We start from the raw sequence: 22,037 nt of genomic DNA on the forward strand, positions 1-22,037 counted from the left end.
ATACTCCAAGGACTTCAACAGAGTTATTACAAAGATAAATAAAAAACAAGTGCAACAATGCAAGAAGCATGACTGTTCAGTTCCAGATTCACTGCAACCACATTTGGCCAACTCGTCACCCCAGCAGTTGCAAGAGCCCAAGTCAGAAAAGCCATTGTAGTCTGCTTGAGAAAAAAGCTCTGGAGCTTGAGCTACACCACTTGCACATCATCTATCACAACATGCAAACAAAGCATTCCTCAGTGGTGGTGTCTTCACAAGGTAATAAAGGCACCCTAAATGCAGGTGGCTAAATGCAAGTCACACTGACTATTTTTCCAATAAGAAAGAAAGATTAGGCCACAGAGGAATGAAAATTCACTGCAATGGAGCGCTCCATCTCAATGGCACATTTGAGAGAAACTTGAGTAGTGGCTGGCATACTTGGCGTCACCAAGATAAGGAAGCAGCCAAAATGTCCTCAACATATGATAGATGTGGGCACAAGTAAACCCACTGTTAGAGTACACACGAAGACCAAAAGAAGGAAGTAATTACTGTTCTCATGTTTTCACACAAAGGAGAGGAGGGAATCATTCTTCCAGGCAATATCAATTTGTCACTAAAACACCCTAAGGACTGTTCATTCTCTGTTGGGCATTTAGATGAGTTCAGAAAATGCTGATGATTTCTGCCCACATTGACCTTTAAGACAGCAGCCCTCAGTTACACTTTTAGTATGTGTTAGAATTTCATTAAAGCGTGTCCTTCCCTCCTCCAAACCCAAGATGTGGCAGCGTATGGTCTTCAAAGAACCATCTATTAAATAGTAAAAAAAAAAGCACCACCAAAAAAAAAAAAACCCAGCAAAACCAAACCACCACAAAACCCACCAAAAACCCCCCAAAAAATTAACAAGGCTGAGTATCACTTAAACAGTGATAGTCTTCACCTGAAGATGTCTTCAATGTTTTACTTTTTTTTGGTCTGGTAAATACCAGTCCTAGGAATAAGATTCAAGTAATGTTATTACCACTTACGAAAGTATGAGTAATACCCACTGACAATAAATCAGGCTATGATTAAGCCTCGAATAAAGCATAAAAGCACACCTCATGTTAACAAAGCCAGGTGCAACTTACTGCATTCACAAGAGAGAAGTGATCAAGCACAGTGCCAGCTAGTAACAAAACTGACTAGTGGCATACCAGATAATCAGCCAGTGAACTCAGCCATCCTGAAATGTCCTTAGAAGTAAGAGGAGCCTTTTGGGGTTTTTGCCATCAAGAAATTTAAATACCTCTGCCTACTGAAGGAATCGTGTTGGAGACCATATGTCCAACTACGAACAACCCTATGTTTATTCACCCACTGGTTTCTCCCACTGTTTTCATTACAACAGGAAACTACGCCAAGGCTGTTCACTGAGGGTCCAGTTCCATGAGCAGCAGCCAAACAGAGCAAACATTTTTATTTTGCTGAAGAGAGAATCACTGCTCTCCTCCCCTTCTCCTTCCAAAAGTGTTGAGCTGTTAACTCTTATCATTTTACCTGGCTTTTCACAGGCAGCTGAGTCAATTTATCTGCTCAATACTTTCCAACTCTCCATCCCAGCAGCTACCTTTTCCATGAGCTGCTTTCATTCACTAGCCAGCAGAAAAGCACATCAGGTTCTACTAGGTTCCTAGTAGGTGAGGAGTGAAGAAAAGGAGGCAAAAGCACCCTCAGTAGCAGCAGCCTGATAGATCAGTTCACTGTCACACAAAGCCAGAGACTGAATTCTCCTCCCATAGTAAACAAGGACAGTAAAGCAAAACTAATCAGCAAGGAATGTTTCAATGCTCTGCTCCCATTAATCCTACCTGGAAAATTACTCAGGTTATGATCATCAGCTCCTCTGAAATAAACCCACACAGTCCCAGGCAGGCAAATGGAGTTATGAAAATGCTTTGAAGGGGTCTTATTTATAGGATTGATCTCAGAGAGTTATTCTCCTTTTTCACTGCTGTATTCAGCATCTCTAACCTAAACATATTCCACACCATGTTCTCAGTGTCAGTCCACAATTTGTACAAGTCAACTGCTGGAAATGCTGGTATTTTACAGGCATTTCTTTTATCTGCTCTTCAATCAATTCCTAACCAAACATGCCTAGAACTGGTGCAAGAACCAAATATAACTCATTTGTCACTTATTCGTAGTATTAATTAGCAGCTTTTACTTTCAGAATAGGAGACGAAAGAAGTATGAACTTAAACACAAACACTCAAGAGCTTCATGTAAGATTCATCAGCCTCATATAAGTGTCTGGGGTATGTGGTATCTAGTTTTTTTTAGGGCATGCAAACTCGAACAAATACAAACTTCACTGATGTGTCTGCCTGAAAAACCACACAATTCTAATAACTTCTGGGTTATCAATGAAATGACCCTGCATACTTGCAGTCATTTAGAAAGAACAAGCAAACACATGTAAACAAAGGTTATCTCTGGAGATGCTCTGTATTTGAAGTACATGCCACAGATTTATACCTTTGTTTTGTATTCTATGTGCATTTTGGTGAGACTAGACAATCCACATAAGAGAGCCAAAGATTACTACACAGCAACTGCCTCTGGCCCAGGAAGTCCTTGAGTCCTAAATGGTTGGTGATTGGGAGAATACCAAATAGCGTGTTAAGAGAATGGTAACTCTGAATTTAAGAGAACCCCCTTAAAATGAAGTTAAATGCAGAAAGCTTGTAATTGATACGCAGTAGGAATGTAAACTTTTACTAATGGTTTGCCTTAAGTTAGTCTATTTTCTCATGCTTTCTTAGTAGAGCTTTTCAGATTTTGCATATCAGGTCCCTTTATCGTTTCCACCACTGTCACTCTCTGCCACCGTCAACTTTTTCACTATCAGTGTCCGCACTCATCACCGTCAAACATATTCATCTTCAAAACTCAAACAAGCCACCTTCTGTTCCACCCATGGAATCCAAAATATAGTATTTCTTAAGTTCTTTAGCTATGACCTCTGGATTTAACCAACCTCATGCTATCTTGTGCTGCACTGGGCTTCTTTATTGGCCACGTAGGGGTTAGAAGCGTGATGCCCCGCCTAAGTCCATTCTGTATATTAAAACTTCAAACTTTTTAAAGGCTTGTTCATGACCACAAATACACACAGCTGGGACATAATTTCTCCTGGCATGACCACAAGATCAGTATTCTCTGCTTGTATCCCTCATCGTTTTTGTCAAATACCCTTTAAACCCACCTATGGCATCCATTACCCACACACTTGGTCTCCTATTCCAAATGAAAGTTAGTCAGTCCTTTAGTCTGCAGACAACCATCCTTGATTTTGACACTTACCATCTAGCAGGCAGCTGTTTCCTTGGCATTGCATTATACTTCAAGATTACACGCAAGAGCAATTTCATACCATACCATCTGCTGACACTGCCAACATTAGTGATGCACCATTTTTTTTCATTTCCCAAAGTTTTCATGATGACTGATTCTGCACGCATTTCTTCAACACTATAACCAGATGGCATATCAAAGCCAAGTGGTGTATTATTAGCACTACTCAATTGGCTCACCAGATAACTATGATTTATATACAATCCAATCAAACATGTTTGGAAAGCAATTTGCTTTTTAGTGAGGACATGGAATGTTGGCAAAATGAAGTTCCCTGCCAAAATCCATCATGACACATCATTCACGTGTGCCAACTTGGAAGGGCTGTTGTGGACTATTTAGCACTCATGGTATTTCTTAAGCTTTTAGTGTAATAATTTCCCATACAACTGCATTTCCATCTCTTCTACAATTTTAAGTTCACCAAATTCTATATTTTGCTCCTCCACTTTAAGAAAGCATCCTGCTTTGGGCCCCCCAAGTAATTTCTGCATCCAGTTTATACATAAAAGCTTAGATTTTAATAGTTTCCATTTTCACACAATTGCCTCTATCACATTTTATTTCCTACCAACATCAGAGTTTTTAGTTTTTATGCACACAGTACCTCCAGAAGGTTAAAACTTGCATTGTAACCTCTCCTTATGCTTTTTCAAACACTTGTTAGATCCTATCTGGAATATAAGAACAAGGACAGTGGAGAACCACCAAGATGGTCAAGTGGCTGAAACACAATGAAGAAAGGTTCACAGAACTGGGCTTGTTCAACCTCGAGAAAAGGCAGCTTTGCAGGAGCTAGTAGCAGCCTTCTAATGTATAAGAGGAGGTTACCAAGAAAACAAAGCTTGGCCCTTGCTGTGCGCAGCAGGAGGAAAGAAAACCTTAAACTGAGACAAGGCGAGGGGGTTTACAAAACCTAATCAAAGCTTTAAGTAACCTGGTCTGATGTTGATGCTGACCCTGCTTTAAGCAGGTAGTTGGACTATATCACTTCCAATACAAGAGATTCTGTCATTCCTTTTTGCACTTGCAACTGGTAGGTGAGGAGGCACAATTCACTTAAGTTGAGGGAAATTCTGAAAACTGGAATAATAACAGTGGGACACTCTGAACTACAGTACACTGCACAACCAAGTGAGGCAATCTGCAGTAATCACACAAGCTCAGTGTCATCTTTCCAACTTCAGCCACACTGGCTGTGCTCCTGTGTTCCGGCACCATGCAGCCTCCCACCTTGTGCAGCCACATCACTGTGCTCACCCAGAACAGAGATGACCAAGAATATATGAGGACTCATGACTTCTAAGTTTAACAACTTGGGAAAAAGCCTTCATCTTTCTCCCTTGGTAATAGGCTGATGCATCATACATGCTTCCCCTCTCCCAAGATACTGGGTTTAGCTACTGTCAGAAACAAGGTACTAGACTAGACCAATACTGTTGTGGCATAGTCCAAGCAGCATGCTTCTTGGTATTTTGAAACAAAAAGTGGTACAAAACAGTCATTCTTTTGCACTAGTCTTACTAGAAATATTATTTGAAGAAATCTTACATCATTTTAAATTCAACTGTTTTACTGAAAGTATACTACTGAACAAGCAAACTAAGAATGCTGAAAAATTGCTTTTCTGGAAAATTTAATGATTTTTCATACTCTGTATTTTAAGTGCCATGAACTCATTTAAAACTGTTACTTAAATAAAAATCATTACTGTAAGCTCAGCCCACGTGCCTGCTCTTAATAGTATCCATGGTTGCAGTGATGCAAATTTGCCTACCTACATCAAACCAAATGTGCCCACATAAGGAGAAAAAAAACCCTGTATTAATCAGTACTCTTTGCACTAGATTATGGCAAAAGTAAACCAGTTAGACCTTAGAATACAGGATAGAAAGTAGTTTAAGGACCTGTTTGCCCATCGTGACTAGATCTTAATTCTGAATGAAGTAAAACAGAATTATCAAAGATGAAATTATGAAAGATTTCTCAAATTTGTTAGAAATTTCATTTCACTGACCAAATTCTTCTCTTCCCTCTTCAGAAATAAAGAGTAGCAATGATTTTTTTCAAATACTCCTCCACTCAAGGTGGAAAAAGGGGAAACATTTAACACTATTACAAATTCTATCATACATTTCTTTAATGCCAATTTCAAAATTGCCTTCCTTACATGCATTCTTTTTCCTTTACGTTTGAGAAATAGTTTATGCACAAAACCAAGGAATGTGTTTTTCATTAGACTACAACTTTCAAGTCATCAGATGCACACATGTTCACAGGGAAGCAAACAGTTCTTTCATAAGCCCCACTTTAAACAAACAGCTTTAGTTGAAGCTACAAGGTACTACAGCAGCATTTAGTTAAATGAGGCCAAAACTTCACATGAAACAGGCAGGAAGGATTAAGTGCTCATAACTCCAGGTGGAAATGCATGATCAGTCTAAACCCATTTAAGACTATGCTGTGCAGTGAGGATGATCTCTTTCCTCTCCCATGCAGCATTTCTGTGAGCAGTCTTACTTGAATCACACTCACAGAGCTAGGCTAATCATACTAAAAAACAATACTTTTTTTCCTAGAATACGTTTTCTATAGGCTTAACTTTCCATAGAAGTTGTCTTTCTGCTCTTAGACAAGTAGATACGGGAAGGTAAGAAAACGTACCAAGTAAAACTAAAAGTTGAGCAGTTCAATTATAATGACAGCACTGCCCCTCCCTTTTTTAAAATGAGCACAACAAAAGTAAGGTACTTATCAATATGACCGAAGTCAAGGAATTAATACCCGATCCTAATCTCACAGCACAGAAGAGAATATTCTAAAAGAAATAAGCAGAAATGCCACAAAAGAATGTTATTAATCAAATGCGTTTTAAAAGGGTGTGTTTCACTTCCAAAAAAATCCAACAGTTCAGACACTATAAAGACTCTTTTACTGGTGAGAGGCAAGGAAACCTCACCCATTCCAATCAGCCTATGCTTCCTTGTGTCAAACAGACCAATAAGCATCTTGACCTTTTATTTTATAAAAGCTATCACTAAACCCACATAAATATTCTCAAAGATGTTCAATTTTATTATACTCCTTGAGAAGGACATTTGTATGAACAAGTTTTATGGCTTCAATTATCCACAAGAATGCTAGAAGTCAAAGTAGCTTGTTAAAAAAATTAAACCTGCAACTATTTGAACATCCAGGAAAAAGGAAGCAATACAGAACAACAGTTTACCACTTGCAGGAAAATAAAAAGCTTCCAAGAAACCAAACTCACCAAGTCAGTGTTTCACAAGCACACTACTAATTAATTCTGTTTATACATTGGATTTTCTCTTTAGCAGTTACAAGTGGACTGTATTAAAAATAATACATAAAACTTCATCCTAGCACAGAAGTATTGACACTAAGCTATCTGGATGTCTTCATCTCAAATCAGCAAGATGTCAAAATAACAAAGCATCTTGAAACATATCCATCCCTAACAGGATTTCCCAGATTCATCATCTTCTTTTTGATGATTATTTTAAACATGTCCTGATAAAGGTTATGTAAAACATCATTTGGAATACCACATTCTGGAATAAAAAGCAAACTACTATTTTAGCACATTTAAAGAGAGTGAATTTTTATAGAAGAGCATCTTACTGCAGAATGACAAAAAAAAAATCATTCTACTATACTTGAGTTTCTCAATATGCACATAATTAGCTCTTAGAAGAATTAACATCTATGATTGTTCTTAGCAACAGCTACAGAGTTTATTTTGTCAATCTGTGCAGTTAACATTAAAAAAAAAATCTACATTAGAAAACCATCAAGACATTTTCATTACAGGTAGACAAAAAACTGGAAGAAAGATTCAACAAGAACTTCCAAGATTGTAGGCATTAATCAAAAGCTTTATCATCTTACCTTTGTTGTTACAATGCATAAGCAATCCATCGTTTCAGCATAGCAGGTATCTTTCCAAACATTTAAAAGGTTTATTTTCAATCACAGCTAAACACCATCTCAACAGAATGAGGAAGGACACACTTATTTAATAGTCAAAACAGTAGAATGCATGCCAGGTTTCCCTTTGGATTCAGAGGTAGAAACACCATGGAGGAAAAAAAAAAAAAAAAGCAGGCTAGAATACAAATCCTTTAAGTTTCCTGAGAGATTCTTAACCTATTTTGATTATCTATGACTGAAAAACTTAAATTTATCCTTGAAAATACCCTACAAAAGATGTCAAAACCTATTCCATACCAGTTAAGTACCTCCTCGTATTCTATTTCATATAGTCTTCTTTCAGGATTACCTAACACATGAGCATCACAGGGACTCATTTGATGAAATGCAATACAAAATTATTTTACAGCAAAAAATCCCAATTCAGCTTCTCTTAGCCGGTTACAATTTCTGAAATGAAGCGTTTGTTCAAAAATAGTTTTGGTTGCAAGCATTTCTCCTCTAACGTCATTTCAGCATTTGCAGACTGCAAAATAACTGATTTCTTAGGCAGTAATGAATGGAATATTCCATGTAGAACAGGGAGAGAAGAAAGTGGCAAGGAAAGAGTAATGCATATTGCAAGAGAAACGCTATTTTGAGCCTTGAATTAACCTAGAATTTCATTTCTTTTTGTAAGGCTGTAATGCAGTGACAAGGCAAAGTTTGTATGCACAGGCATTGTCTTCTCAGCCTAATTAGCACAGCTGCAAAAAGTCAAACACTTGGGCACAAAAAAAACCCTTGAATGTACTATGAAACACTAAAGTGACAGTTTCATACATTGGTATAAACCTTATTACCTTAATTTCCCACAAGAGGCATTGAAAAGCAACTAGTTAACTCAGTTTCTGCTATCTTGTCTTATTAGGTCTCCCACTGCCACCTTTTCTACAAACACTATGAAGTATATTGAAAAAATGCAATAAATAATTTCATACTAGTAAATCCCATCTGCATCATTCTGCTTTTAGCCCAACTGATTATATTTCACATCAGCCAACATCTCTAGAATGTACTAAGTATGTATCTAGAGCATTCTCACTATTCCCTTTATGTTTTCTGCAACTTTACTCCACTTGATTCCCCAGCTCTGCCATATATATGGGGGAAGGCAAGGGGATGCTGGAAAAGAAGTTAAGAAATAAGGAAACTATTCTTCCTAAAATTACACATTTTGTTTTGCAGGCAGGTGGTACCTTTACAGGACAGAGGAAAAGGAAGACATTACAAAATCCTTCTCCGATTTAAAAAAACAAAACAAAACAAAAAATAACCCAAAAACCAAACCATACCCCAAAAGCCCAAACCATTAAAGAAAAGATTGATTGCATGCTAGTAAAAACAACTCCATTCAGCTTGAATGGAATTTCAAGTAAATCTTATACCATTCAGCCACCAAGACCAGGATTTTTACCTTGTATGTCCAAGTCAAGCCAGAGATACTTTTCATTTTTACATTGTCTATAAAGTCTGCGAAGAATCTCTACTACGAACACCTAAGTGAAGTTTTTGCTGCCACAAAGCATCAGTGGGAAAGGTATGCACCAAATTGATAAGGCTCAACCCAGACAGAAGTCTAGAAGCTCTGACTTCAGAAAGCAGAAAAGCAAGCACCAGTTAAGCTTACGGAACTCTCCCCTTTGTCAGAATAGGAGAAAAAAAAAATTTACTCTCATAGCTGAATGCACACGTGGTACCCCACATACAAATTATCCCTGAATTTCCCAAGTGTTCTCTTGGGAAGACTGTAAAGTTCAGAGAAATTAACAAAGTGCAAGCATCCAAAAAGGTAAGGGAAACTGAGGAAATGCATTTTTAGGTGACTTAGCACATGTCCAGCGACTTGCCCAGAAACATCTTCAAGTGACTAGTCCAAGACATACAGTCAGCCCACATGTATGTTCCTTGCACAAATTTCGCTTTAGAAGCCCCAATAGCACACGCAAGCTCTGCTTGTCCCTCATGTTCTATGAAGGGCAAAGATGAATGATACTTTCTCAGCACTCAAATTTCTCTCAGCCACCATGGTTCAAGATGAATCTTCTGCAGACTAATCCTGGCTACAGCCAGCTTACGTTCAGGGTCAATCACTTTCTTCTTTTCTCTCAATTTTTTATTCTCTTGCCTTCTTTGGGAGTCTCTGAGAGCTAAGGATCATCATCATGCCATTTTTTTTCCCCTCCCAATCACTATCATCCTTTTAACAAGCCCTGGGGCCCATTAGTCTTGTCATACAAAACACGTAACTTCTTCCAGGTTGCCGATGCAGATCATGAGGTGTGCAAAAGAGACCTATCCAGATAGGTGGGGAAAAGGCATTTCTTTGCTGAGGATTTGTGGAACAGACTGCTCATCAGGAATAGGCACAGTAAACACTTCAGAGCAGAGGGCACAAAGAGAAAGTCATCTCATAACAAGCATGCTTGAAAAGTAGTAACACATCCACTGCACAAATCAGAATAGCACGTACAATCAAGCTACATTAGAGCCCTTTACCAATCACTGCACCACTACGATGGATTAAAAGCCCTTCTGGTAAGTGTCTGCACAGTTCTCTCAAGACCCATCTTCAGCTAAGCACAAATAACAGAATGTCCACACAGGGCGGGAGGGGGGGAAGGCACCAATCACACATATCATACTGGCAGAGCAAAAAATTTTTAAATATAATACACAGATGCATAAGCACGCAAAGAAGAGAGCACTGTACGTAATAAAATTATTTCCTAGCCCAAAAGCAGTTTCTGCAGACCATTCATTGGAAATAGTGCACATAGAAGAAATAAATATTCGAAAAAGATTGACCAAGACTCAAACATTCATGAGGCTTATCATTGCCATAAGAAATAATAATGTAGCTTCTTGAAGACAATTTTAAAACTCCTTGAATGAGCAAGCACGTGTTAAATTTTGGAGCTCAGAAGAAACAGGTTTTTTCAAAATCAGAACTAGGTATGGAAACCAGAACTAAAACTACTGAAATTAAACAACTTGATAAAATAACCTAGAACCTTCTTTCCCTTAAATCATATTGTGAGGAGCAACAGAAAGATATTAAAGGACACACCAAAACTTGAATCAAAATCATGAAATGCATGAAAAGTCTCATTTTTAATGCACTGAAGAGTAAGATATTTCCACATAGTACTGTTAGCCATTAAAATAACTATTATTCTACTAAATTTGTGAGAAGCATTGCAATATGTTCATGTCACTCATACTTATTGAAAATAAACCCTTCTGTCCTGTCAGTGCCAAGTGATCTCAGTAACAATCAGCAACAACTATTCTATACAGTTTGGCCAGAAGGAAAAAGTGCATTTCCATTCACCACTATTTGTAGCATTAATATTAAAAAAACAAAGCATGATTCTCATGTGAGAAACACAAAGGAAAGATTTTTTTTCTTGCCTTGAATTAGCTACCAATTCTTTCAGGTTATGTTTGGCAGTCACTTCTTGTGCTTTCACAGGCTTATTCTTTTTCCAGTGTGAGAGATTCTATCTACAAAGTCACCAGATAACTAAATAAAGGAAAATTCATGCACAGACAAACCACGCATAGAAATAAAATCATGGAAATGAAAACAAAGCTTTGGAAAATACTGATTTTGCAGATAAATAATTTCTTCATCTATCCACAAATTTAAAAGTGCACATGCTTTAAATGCTAATTTGCTCTCAGATTCTATGAGAAAACCTGCACAGCACACAGCTGTCACAGGTGTAACCAGAGAAGCAGGCTCAGCTCAGCTTTGCAAGGGTATGTCAATAGCCCAACCTCAGCATATTTGAGGAGGCATTTCAAAGACTCAGTAAAGATCAAGCACTATCATCACTGCAAGCATTTTCTCAGCTCCTTTAGTAAAGAAAGCATTAAAATTATAAGATGCTGTAACCTAATTTATCTAGCTACCTTTGAACCTGGCCACAAGATGTAATTGTTACAAGTTAAAAACAAAAAAAAAAACACACACACCATAATCGGATACCAAATTCACATAATTTTTTGTAAGTTCTCTATTTACTTCTGAATTGAGAAAGGAAAGGTTTTAGAAATAGCAGATTTTTACTGCTTGTGCATTCATCCTGAACAGACCACGGGATTTGTTTGTTTGCTTTTGCCTTCAATTTGACTAGAAGCCTGCCCCTGGAAGACTTTTTAGCTTTGGTTCAAAACTTACATTCTTTTATTTGTACAAACAGCCTGGATTTCAAGAATTGAAGGTGAAATACCTAGCAAGCCAAATATCATTTCCCCACTGTAAAGTTAACACAGAGAAAGCAATGAGGCTCCTGAGTGACCCAAGACTATACACTATTAGGTGCTCAAATAAAACAGCACACCATTTCTACAGAAAAGGAATGGATATAAATAATGGGCAATACACACATACGGATACAAGCATAAAGGACCAGTATGATAACAGGGAGTACAACAATCAGACATAGCATATCATTAAGCTAGCCAGTATTTAATCTTTATAAATATTAAGGCAAAGAAGGTATTTGAAGACAGTGCAATAGGTCTGGGATTTTCCCAGGAACAGCTTGCTTTTATGACAGGTATGACTGACTGCATTTGTAAAGGCCAGGTGAGGATACTGCAGCTTACAAAATTCAGAAACAGAAAAACAGAACTAGAGTATCCTGCTGCTTTAATAACACGCTCTACATATGCAGGTATCTCTTTCCGAGATTTCCTCTGAGATCCTGATTAACTGCTTGATGCACAATTCCTTTTTGAATACGAACTGCGACTGATTAAACACAGATTTTTTTCATTCTACTAGAAACCATACATCCAAAGTTCTTTCCTCTAGACTAATCTCAGCTCATCTTATTAAGAAATTACACAAAACTATCAAAATCTTACAAAGGTTAAAAAGACATTACCACTTACTTTGTAAACAAAACCAATTCCCATGTTGTAGGTGAAAATTAGGTTAGCTTAACTGTATCCCTTTTCAAAATATTCACATTGACTATTATTCCTGTTTTTACAGATATTGACCAAACGGAACACGAGCCTGCAATATGCCTTAAGAGCAAAGGAGGCTAACAGGAGCTGCATTAGCAGAAACGCAGTCAGTAGTATCAAGCAAAAACTATTAGACCCTTGGCACTTCTAATAAGGCATCTGGAATACTGCATTCAGTTTTGGGCCCCCAATACGACAAGAATGTTGGTAACATGGAGCAAGTTCTGCAGAGAGCCATTAAGATGGTGAGGGGGCTGCAAGACTTGCCCCTTAAAAAGAGGATAAGGGCACGGGGCTTGTTTTATGTTTGAGAAAAAAGTTCAGTGGAACCTAAAAGCAGCCTTCCAGTACCTACAAGGAGGCCACCCAGAAAACAGAGCCAAGCGCATGTTGCATGATGGAAAGACATGAGAAACTGCAGATAAACTGAAACAGACATTTCAATCAGAAACAAGGAAAAGCTTTTTCACCATGAGGATAGCCAAGCATTGGAACACATCAGCCAGAAAGGTTTTGCAGTTCACATCCTTGGAGGTTATCAAGGCTCAGCTAGTTGAAACCCTTTGCAATCTAACTGACCTCACAGGTGAGCCTGAATTATTTTATGATTCCAAGATGTTTAGAGAGTTTCATTTTCAACCTGCATTGGCATCAAATTTAGCTGACATCTATAATTTCAGCTATTTTCCTTACTTCCTCTTTTGCTTTCTTTTAATAAGACATTGGCAAAAGGCCTTAGAAGACAGTGAGCCAGACAATCTCTCTACATGCCAGACACTAACACATGGGCATGGGCAGATAAATGGGGAAACCACAGATCAGACCAAAGTACTTCAGCCACCATTACTCACTAAATACAGAGATCTGTTAGCCCAACTGTAAGACACTCCAGATCGAGTTCCAGCACCTAAGAGAAAACATGTTCGGGGGGGGGTTTTCAACATCTAAAATGAAATTGTGTGTACTTTTAATTCAAGCTAAACAGCAAACACTTTTTAACTTAATTTCTCAGATTTAAAACTATCACAATATTAACACATAACCTACAGATTAAAAGAGACAACTATTTCCTTGGCGATACACTACTCAATTAGGTCAAAGGAGATTTCTACCAGTGATTCAAGTTTCACCACGTTATTTCTCAAACACAACTATCCCACCTACAGATGGCACTACAGATCACAGCAAACAGCTTAAAAGACTGCTCCCTCCTGTACACATACTCCTCTCACTCGATTACTAGCGTTAAGATATCTCGCTTTAGATTTGTTAGCTGCTTTGCCAATGCACACCTAAAACTCAGTATTTCATGCACATTAGAAAAAGGTATGCACCTTTCGTCCTTTTCAAATTGAATCTATATTCTGGGTTTTTTGCTAGTTCCTAGTACTGAAAGGCTTAACATTCCTTTCCTGCTTATCACTTTTTTTTTTTTTTGCCTCATCATCTTTTTTGTACTGGAGGTTAAAACAAATAAAACTGTCAAATAAGGTTCCAGGAAATATAAAGGATAGAAAAGAAAACAGATTGCTGTGAACAGGAAAACTGCAATCTGTAGCTCTAGCTTTCCCTAATACAATACCTATGGGGATTACAAACTCTAGTCTTCTGATCCAGAAGTAGGAAGGCAAAAGCAGAACTAGGCTACGTCCCATCTAAAGTCCTCAGGCAACCTAAGCTTGTATACCACTATTCTATGTATATACACAAGAACACATTGCTAAAAAGCCATTCCCAAAGTCAGCTGTGTAGAAAGTTCTTGTAATACAATCCTTAATCATTTTAGGGGAGCATTATATTCCCACTTTCAAGCAACTCTCACATATACCATCACAGTGTGAGCTGGAAGAATACTCATTTGGCCCAGAATAACTACAGCAAAAATGTATCATTAAGGTAAAAGAAACAGTGTTGAAAGGTATTACTTCCAAGGCTAATGATTTGCAAGCAAAACTGTCCCATTCTTATCACCTGCAGTCCTACCGGCCTGGCAAACAATAGAGTAGAGCTAAAATAATCTCAAAGCACATCTGGTATGCCAATCTGGTTGTATCTGGTTAATGAACTAGTACTGAATTGGGCAGCAGCCTTTTGAGTCTAAAAAGTGACAGTTTCTGTTAAAAAAAAAAAAAAGCTGGCTATGAACAAAATCAGATATACTAAACTCAAATTCCCTCCAATCTCTAGTAAATTTCAGCAAGCAAAACAAATCATTAGATTAAACACATGCTGTACCAGAATTGTTATGCCCTTGGGTTGATCAAAACCAAATATATTTAAAAAAACCCTAAGTACCTAAAAAAGAAGCGTATTATTGAAATGAAAATGCATTAAGTTTTACAAGATAAAAACATTAATTTCCAGGTACTACACATAACATGTATGTGGAATATAAACTGTCAATACGCAAGAATTTCTCCTCATAATTTTTATTACATTTCAAAATACTGAGGGAAAGGTATTGCCTCACAGGTATATGAAGAAAAATGTCACTGAAGAAGAAAGAATTAAGGCCAATAAAATGTACGAGATTATATGTTTACTGCAACAACTTCCATATATATTTGAAAGCTAAACTAAGACATTCAGATATACTAGAAAAAGCAAATGAAACCTACACTGATCTACCACTCTTCAAAATTGCCCACCTTTACAACTATAATGTGGAAGTAGTATTCTAACTCATGAAATACAAGGTAACATTTACTGTAGGTGAAGGAGACTGTGAGAAAAGTTTGGTTTCAGTTTCACATAAACTAGGATCAACACCAATATAGGCAACTGTGCTTTTAAATACTGGCAGTAAATGTAAAATCTGACCTTCATATACTGAAGGTCAAACAACTGTCTGACATTCACATGATACTCTAGACAAAAAAATCTGAAGGAAGACAGGTGGCTTTGTCATAAATGTTCAAGTCTGGGCCACTTAGAAAAATAACAAAATAATCCACACTATGTCAGGTTCTGTTAGGTGACACTAATACCATGACCACCAGACTGTACTGGAGAAGCAGTTGCATTATCTAGCAAACAGTTCAACTGAGAACATACACTTATGTCTATGGTGAGACTTCCCAAATTAAGCCATTCTTTCTTTCAACAAGTTAGTGATCTTGCCATGACAATATGCCTCTCGTCCATGACACTGCATCAATGACAAGTCCTTGTATTACTGGCAGTCTACTAGCACATGAAAATAAAAACTAAAGATGCAACTTCATAATTAAATTACAGCTTCACATGCATCTTCATGTAAAATTTAGAAAGATACAGGGACAACACTACCCTTTAACTGGTAAATTAGTCTTTCTTATTGTAGACATCTTGGTCACTAAATAAGCACACATTTATAGGATAGGCTCTCCAGTTTCTGGAGGGATCACAGGGGAGAATAATCACAAAGCCTGGATTTAACAGTATGCGCTATTCTGCACTTCAGATTTCAGCAGGTTTCCCCTATCGGGGAAGCACAACACGTGTGCTACAGTTGGAACATCGTAACACAAGTCTCATAGCAGCAGATATTTGCTTCACAATCCCAGCTGCTGGAATTAGAAGCATGTTTAACAATAACAAAATGGTTTGGTAGAGACATAAATCCTCAAGTCCATTACACTGTTCCAAGGTGTATCAGAGGGGAAAAAAAAAAAATCCAACATTTAAGACAGTTATGCTTCCATTGAAGACCTTCAGTAAGGGATACTGCCCATGCGCAGCTATTCTGGTGCTAAGGAAAACATTTAAAACATTTTTGTTAAGCCTACTACTATAGTGTGAGCCTAATACATCTTGTATAGGCACAAACTATCTTTTTTTCCATTTGCCTACAAACACAAGAAAATTCTGTTTCCCAATTAAGTGTTCAATTCTTTCAAGTAGCACCAGTCTTCATTTATTTTCAAGCTATAGATCTTCCTTGTCAATCCCCTCTAAGCACTTAAATTCTTCTACATCTTTTTTGCACCATAGTACCTTAAATTTGACATTGTCAATATTTGACATCTGCTCCAGCAAAGCCTTATGCAGACCAAGTAGAACAGAACAGTTTTACACCACACTCTTATGTCAATAAGGTGTTCCTTTTAGTGTATTAACATTGTCACGCCTGACTCACCTTGAGATTAAAAAAGGACCCAGATCTTTTCTGAGAAACCACTTCTTAACTATTCAACTTCTATGGGTGCTACTTTAGCACAACCAAAGTGCAGGACACTGTACTTGGTCCTGCTGAACTAAAGCCTGCCCATTAATTACTTCAACTACTCACGGCTTCATTCTAGTCTTAATTTCTGAATAAGCAACACACCAATCTCCTCCCATGGTTTAATTTATAATTTAATCAGGGTATTTTCACTAATAACTCAAAGTAGGATGCATTTTTTTAGAAACTTTAACTGATATATTGTTTCAAAAGATAGCCTGTGAAACCATGCCAAAAGTTTTACCAAAGTCAGAATTTATCACATTTGCTGTTTCTTCCTACCACAAGAACTATTACCACGTTAGAAAGAAACTGTTTGACAAAACTGTTACCGACAACTATGATGGCTATTATTTGGCTCCTTTATCACTTTCAAAGAGCTACAAAAAGACTGTAGAATCATTCCCTGTACCTGTTAAACCTGGATCCTCCTTTCCTGCCTTGCTCCTATACACACCCTTTTTAAAAGATAGCATTTGCCCATCTGCAGTTTTCTGGAACTTCATCCATCCTCCATGACTAAGGGCAACTCTAATGACTCTTAAATTGCCTCATTAAGCTTTTTGCACCGGCAAACATGAAATGCATTTGAGCCAGCTTATTTCAAAACACCTCACTAGACAAAATAAAATTTGCCTATCCTTGCCTACCCTGTTGTCCACAGTCCATTTTACTCCTGCTTCTAAGAGACTACTTCCACCATACCTTCAGAAAGAGTTTTACGGCTCTAAGCCTAAGATTTAGATGATAGCATACAAGTAAATAGCACAAAGGTGTTTTCAATACTATTTCTCATATACCCTAACATTACTCCATTTTCTCCAAAGATGACAATTCTTAGAGAAAAGTTTCATTAAGGTGACTATAAAGACAGCGGCCTTCTCTATGCAATTTCAGGTAACTAAGATTCCAAAGAGACATATAATTTAAGTTTTCCAGCGTATAATCAAGATTCATAAAAATCAAAGTAAAATAATCCATTCCTACACTGCAAGTTCAACTAGACTTTTAATCTCTCAGTGTTTAATTACTTACAAACCTGAAAAATATGGTATACCTCGGCTGCTCAGATTTTTCATGTAAAGACATTTTAGTGACTGTTCTTGGCCATATGTAACTCTTGTCCTTGGCTAGGCTGATCTTTTATCTGCTAGCCATTTTCTACTTTGAAAGAACACAACACAACTCCTAGATTTCCTCTACAGTTTCCTTTAAGGCATTTCTGACACATTTCGTACTAGCTTCAATATGACAAATTTCAGAAAAGCTACAATAAGCACAAGCACTTTTTTTTTTTTAACTGCACAAACTCACTAGCACATCACACACTTGCCTATGTTCTGCACCTACGTGGACTTTCTTACACGGTCCAAACAGCCTCTGATAGAGTTCACTCTGTAAGGCATCCTACTAACCACCTTATCTCACTGGGTAGTACGAGCTCCCGAGCCTCCCTGCAGGCTGCAGCACTAGTCCTTTGGCTCGTCTCCCCCAGTGCTCTTTCTGAGCCCTATTACCATTTCATAAAAACATGTCATCATAGCACACTGCCTTCAGTTATTACTGAGAAGCTCGCACACCTTTTCCAATGCCATAAGTATTGAGGGCACACTTTCACCTCTCTGGGGACAATTAATAGGTCTGATGCAAATAAATTCAAGCAACATTGTAACTAACTTGGGCAGGGAGATCTTGATTTAATGAAAATATATATCAATGTGCATTTCCCTGCTCAGTTTTCTCACCACTCATGAGTGACAACTGGATTCGTGTAGTTTTCCAAAAAGAGTCCTTCCAGAACACAGCTATATAAGTAGCAGAGAATTTCTTATGAACAGACTGAAAAGTTTACCATCAGAAAGATACAGCTTCAGATTTCCCAAATCATTAATGAAGTAGTGACTGAAGAGTCGTCAGTATGAATGAGTACAAGAATACTAAGCCTGTCAGTGAGGTTCCAAATTCAGAGCATAAATCCAATTTAATGGTCACTTAATGGTATATTTGACAAACAAGTTTATAAATTTTTGACAAAGCAAAATGCACACATCTTATTAAACATTTCAATAATTAAATCCCCTATATTATTGATCTTAATAATGTAAGTTTTCTATGGAAATAAATATTTTATAAAATGAAGGAAGTGTAGAGAACAATGTTGAACTAATAATCTCAACAAGAAAAATAAGACAGAGATTTCTGTATCATACCTCTACACTTGGGCTAAGGCTGCTTGGCAGTGTTTCTGATGTCACTGTTGTGCTTGGAAGGCTGGAGAAGTCCCAGGTATTCACAGGCAGTATTGGTTCAGATGTCTGAGAGTGATCAGTGCATTTTGGATTGTCCAATAAGGTCACTTCATAAAATTCTTGAATATCTAAAGATGTGAAAAAATTGAGAAGTTAGGCTTTATAGTTACTATAACATTCTGATTTTAACAACATCCTCCTGCAAAACAAATTTGATACCTGCTACTTTATCTACCTATTACAGATGAAGGTGTATCTCCAAGATCACATGAATCTCCCCACAGGATACACAACTCATTCTCTGCACCCCATCATCTCAGAGCCTATGTGTCCCCACTCACTCTGGGCTTCTGCCACCAACCCCAGTAGCATGACCTGCAGCAGGAACAGCAGAAGCACACGGAATAACTGCAGTGGGATAGTGTAAGTCATGGGGGGAGGTCTATGCTTCAAGTTATGGTATACATAATTTCAGCTAATGGAGCCTTTGGTTATCTGACATGTATTGTTCAAAGGCAATATTAGAAGGTCCTTTTTGTGGTATATGTTTTAATTAAATAACCACAGAAATATAAGTATATTGATGAAATTGGCAAGAGAGAGAAGTTGCAAGAAGTTAGGAAAAAGGAGATTGATCAGGATGGGTCATCATCTGCTTTTTCAGTCTAAGTAACAGAAATAGGATTAAACTTCTAACAGTATGAATTACAAGTCATACGTACGAACTAATAAACAGCTTTTTCTATAACCCTGAAGATTCAGCTGGAAACTTCTGAGGAACAAGAATCTGGCTGCATCAGGGTTTTTTTATTGACATCCTATCCATTACATAAAGCACCAACAAAAATAACACAATCTGAAGAAACATCAAAGGTGTTTATACTTTCTATGAAGTATAAGCATATGAAACTTGCTACCACAACTGTAATCACATCGTAAACACTCATATTAAAACAAATAAATAAATAAATCTGAAAAGGTATAGGCTAAGGGAAGGGCAGACAAATGAAATTGTCTTGTAAAGCTTTTAGTCTCTTCTTTGAAGTAAAAGTCTGCTAAACAGAAGCTGTAAACTCGTGTTTTAAATTACACCAATTTCATAGAAGACAAACACAGACACAGCTAGCCCAAGAAGTAAATAGGACCCAGCCATGAATAAGAAGGACTCTAATCTGCAGAATCTTGTAGCTTTTCAGCAGCTGCCCAGCATCACTAACAGAGGTACAATAACTAATTCCTTTATAGAGCTACACCACAAAAGAAAGACCACACAAATAAGAGAAGTCTTACTGTTGATGGTGTTCCAGTCTTAGATTTTTTTTTTATATAGACATTGCACTCCTGCTCTCTACCAGTTCAGAAAACAGCAATTCTCAAATTCCATTGTATCTTTTCTCTGAGCAAGAATCAAATTCCTATCAACTGCTTACATTAATTTTTAAAGTCATACTTGCTGTTAGCGCTGCTGATTGGAAGAAATAGCAGTGAGGGTTGTGGAAGATGTTAAGTGACCTAGATATACAGGAGCAAAGCAGCCTAAGAGACACAAATTGCCTTTAAATCTATCTTTTTCACATTAGCTCCCTCGGTTGCAAATTTGCCTTGTAGCTGCATTAACATTAATACATCAATCAAGCACACCAAGTAAAGATTCCGCCCCCCCCCCCAGTAGAAAGTACTTTGTATATTAAAATAGGCAGTCATTTAAGTTGATTCTATAGCTGCAATCCACAGCAACCAAGCCAGAAAGATCACTACATTATTTATGGGAAGGGGTTATTTGTGCAACTGTTTTGCAACAGAAATCTAGGGCACCGATTCTCAATTCTGCTACTACTCTTTTAAGTCCCTGCCAGCGTAGGTAGCCATTTATTTATACTGCAGAATGACTTGTTTCAAAAAGCACATTTCCCATACATCATGGCCACTTCGCTATGAAGGACACCACAATAGACTTACTATTGAAAGATATCAGAAATACATACACCACTTAATATGGTTATTAGTTTCTGTTTATCCTGAACTTGCTCCAAATCTGCAAAAAAAGTTTCTAGGAACTTGGATGTCTACATGATAATATCTAGTTGTTGTTGTGGGGTTTTTTTTAAAGAAAAAAAAGAACACATTTATTTGCGTTTTTACTATTCAGAATACAAACATTAAGTACTTATAAGTATAAACAAGCAGTATATGCACCCTGAATGCATTAGGTCCACAAGGAATGAGTGCTGGACATTTACATTTTTTAAAGCCAGAAACTCAGGCCATATTAAATTCAACCTAAAAAATTTCTTCTGGTCTACTGCTACATATCAGCTCACAAAAAGATCTCATCACATGAACACACTTAACTATCTACTGAAGTCATATTAATCTGTGGATGCATTATTAACATATGAAAAGTTGTAACATTTTCCTAATTCTTACAAACAGCAGGTAGTAAAATACTAATTTGTTTAGTTACATTTGTGGTTAGATTCCCTCTTCAAGCTAGATGTGCTCTTTTCATGTCCCAGTCCCTTCCTCCCACATTAATTCCAAGACATATTAGATCTCAAACTAAGTTAGAAAAAACTAAGCTACAGAAAATAATTCAGATCAGATATCACATAACAGTAAAAGAAAACACAGATGGGGAACATTTCTAACTAAAGGGGGAACATTGAAAGAACAGCTGACTGACAAAAAATAGGAGCACAAAGTTTCAGGAAAGCCAAAGTGACAAAAAGTGATGAATGGTAGGCAACACAGAAAATCACCCTGGAATTATGTCAGCTTACAAGTAAAACCACATTAAGTAGCCAAATCAGCAATATGTTTGATGGCAACAAGAATAAAAGTCTATACAAAGCAAGTGACAGACCACCAGTTCTGAAAAGGAGGACTCTTAAGACATGAAAAAGAAAATTATTTTTCTTAACTTATTACTAATGTGAAAAGCTAAGCAGTGGTGACAAACACAGGGGGGTTTTCAGTACAGTAGAAGTTGACCAACTACAAGCAGTTTGCTGGTGTATTTTCCCCCTCCCCCTTCTTGTATTCTGCACTCATCTCTGTTTTGTTCTTTGAACAGGCTCATTCACCAGTAATGTGATCCACTAGAAGCTACAACTTCTCACTCTTAAAGCAAACAAGAAAGAGTTATCTACCGAATATAAACTGAAACCCAAATCTACTTCACAAGGGAGTTCCAAGTTCACTAAAAACCACAACATAGTAAT

General features: G+C 37.4%; 1 protein-coding gene across 1 annotated transcript in view; it reads right to left on the reverse strand.

The window, feature by feature from the left end:
* Positions 1–22,037, reverse strand: part of DLG1 (discs, large homolog 1 (Drosophila)) — a 175,067-nt gene that overhangs the window by 138,136 nt on the left and 14,894 nt on the right. Inside the window, exon 3 of the mRNA XM_010568436.1 lies at positions 18,778–18,944. Within this exon, the coding sequence (XP_010566738.1) occupies positions 18,778–18,944 (167 nt within the window). The remainder of the gene's footprint in view (positions 1–18,777; positions 18,945–22,037) is intronic.

The sequence above is a fragment of the Haliaeetus leucocephalus genome, unplaced genomic scaffold (assembly GCF_000737465.1).
Source record: "Haliaeetus leucocephalus isolate CR32 unplaced genomic scaffold, Haliaeetus_leucocephalus-4.0 Scaffold240, whole genome shotgun sequence".
NCBI lineage: Eukaryota > Metazoa > Chordata > Aves > Accipitriformes > Accipitridae > Haliaeetus > Haliaeetus leucocephalus.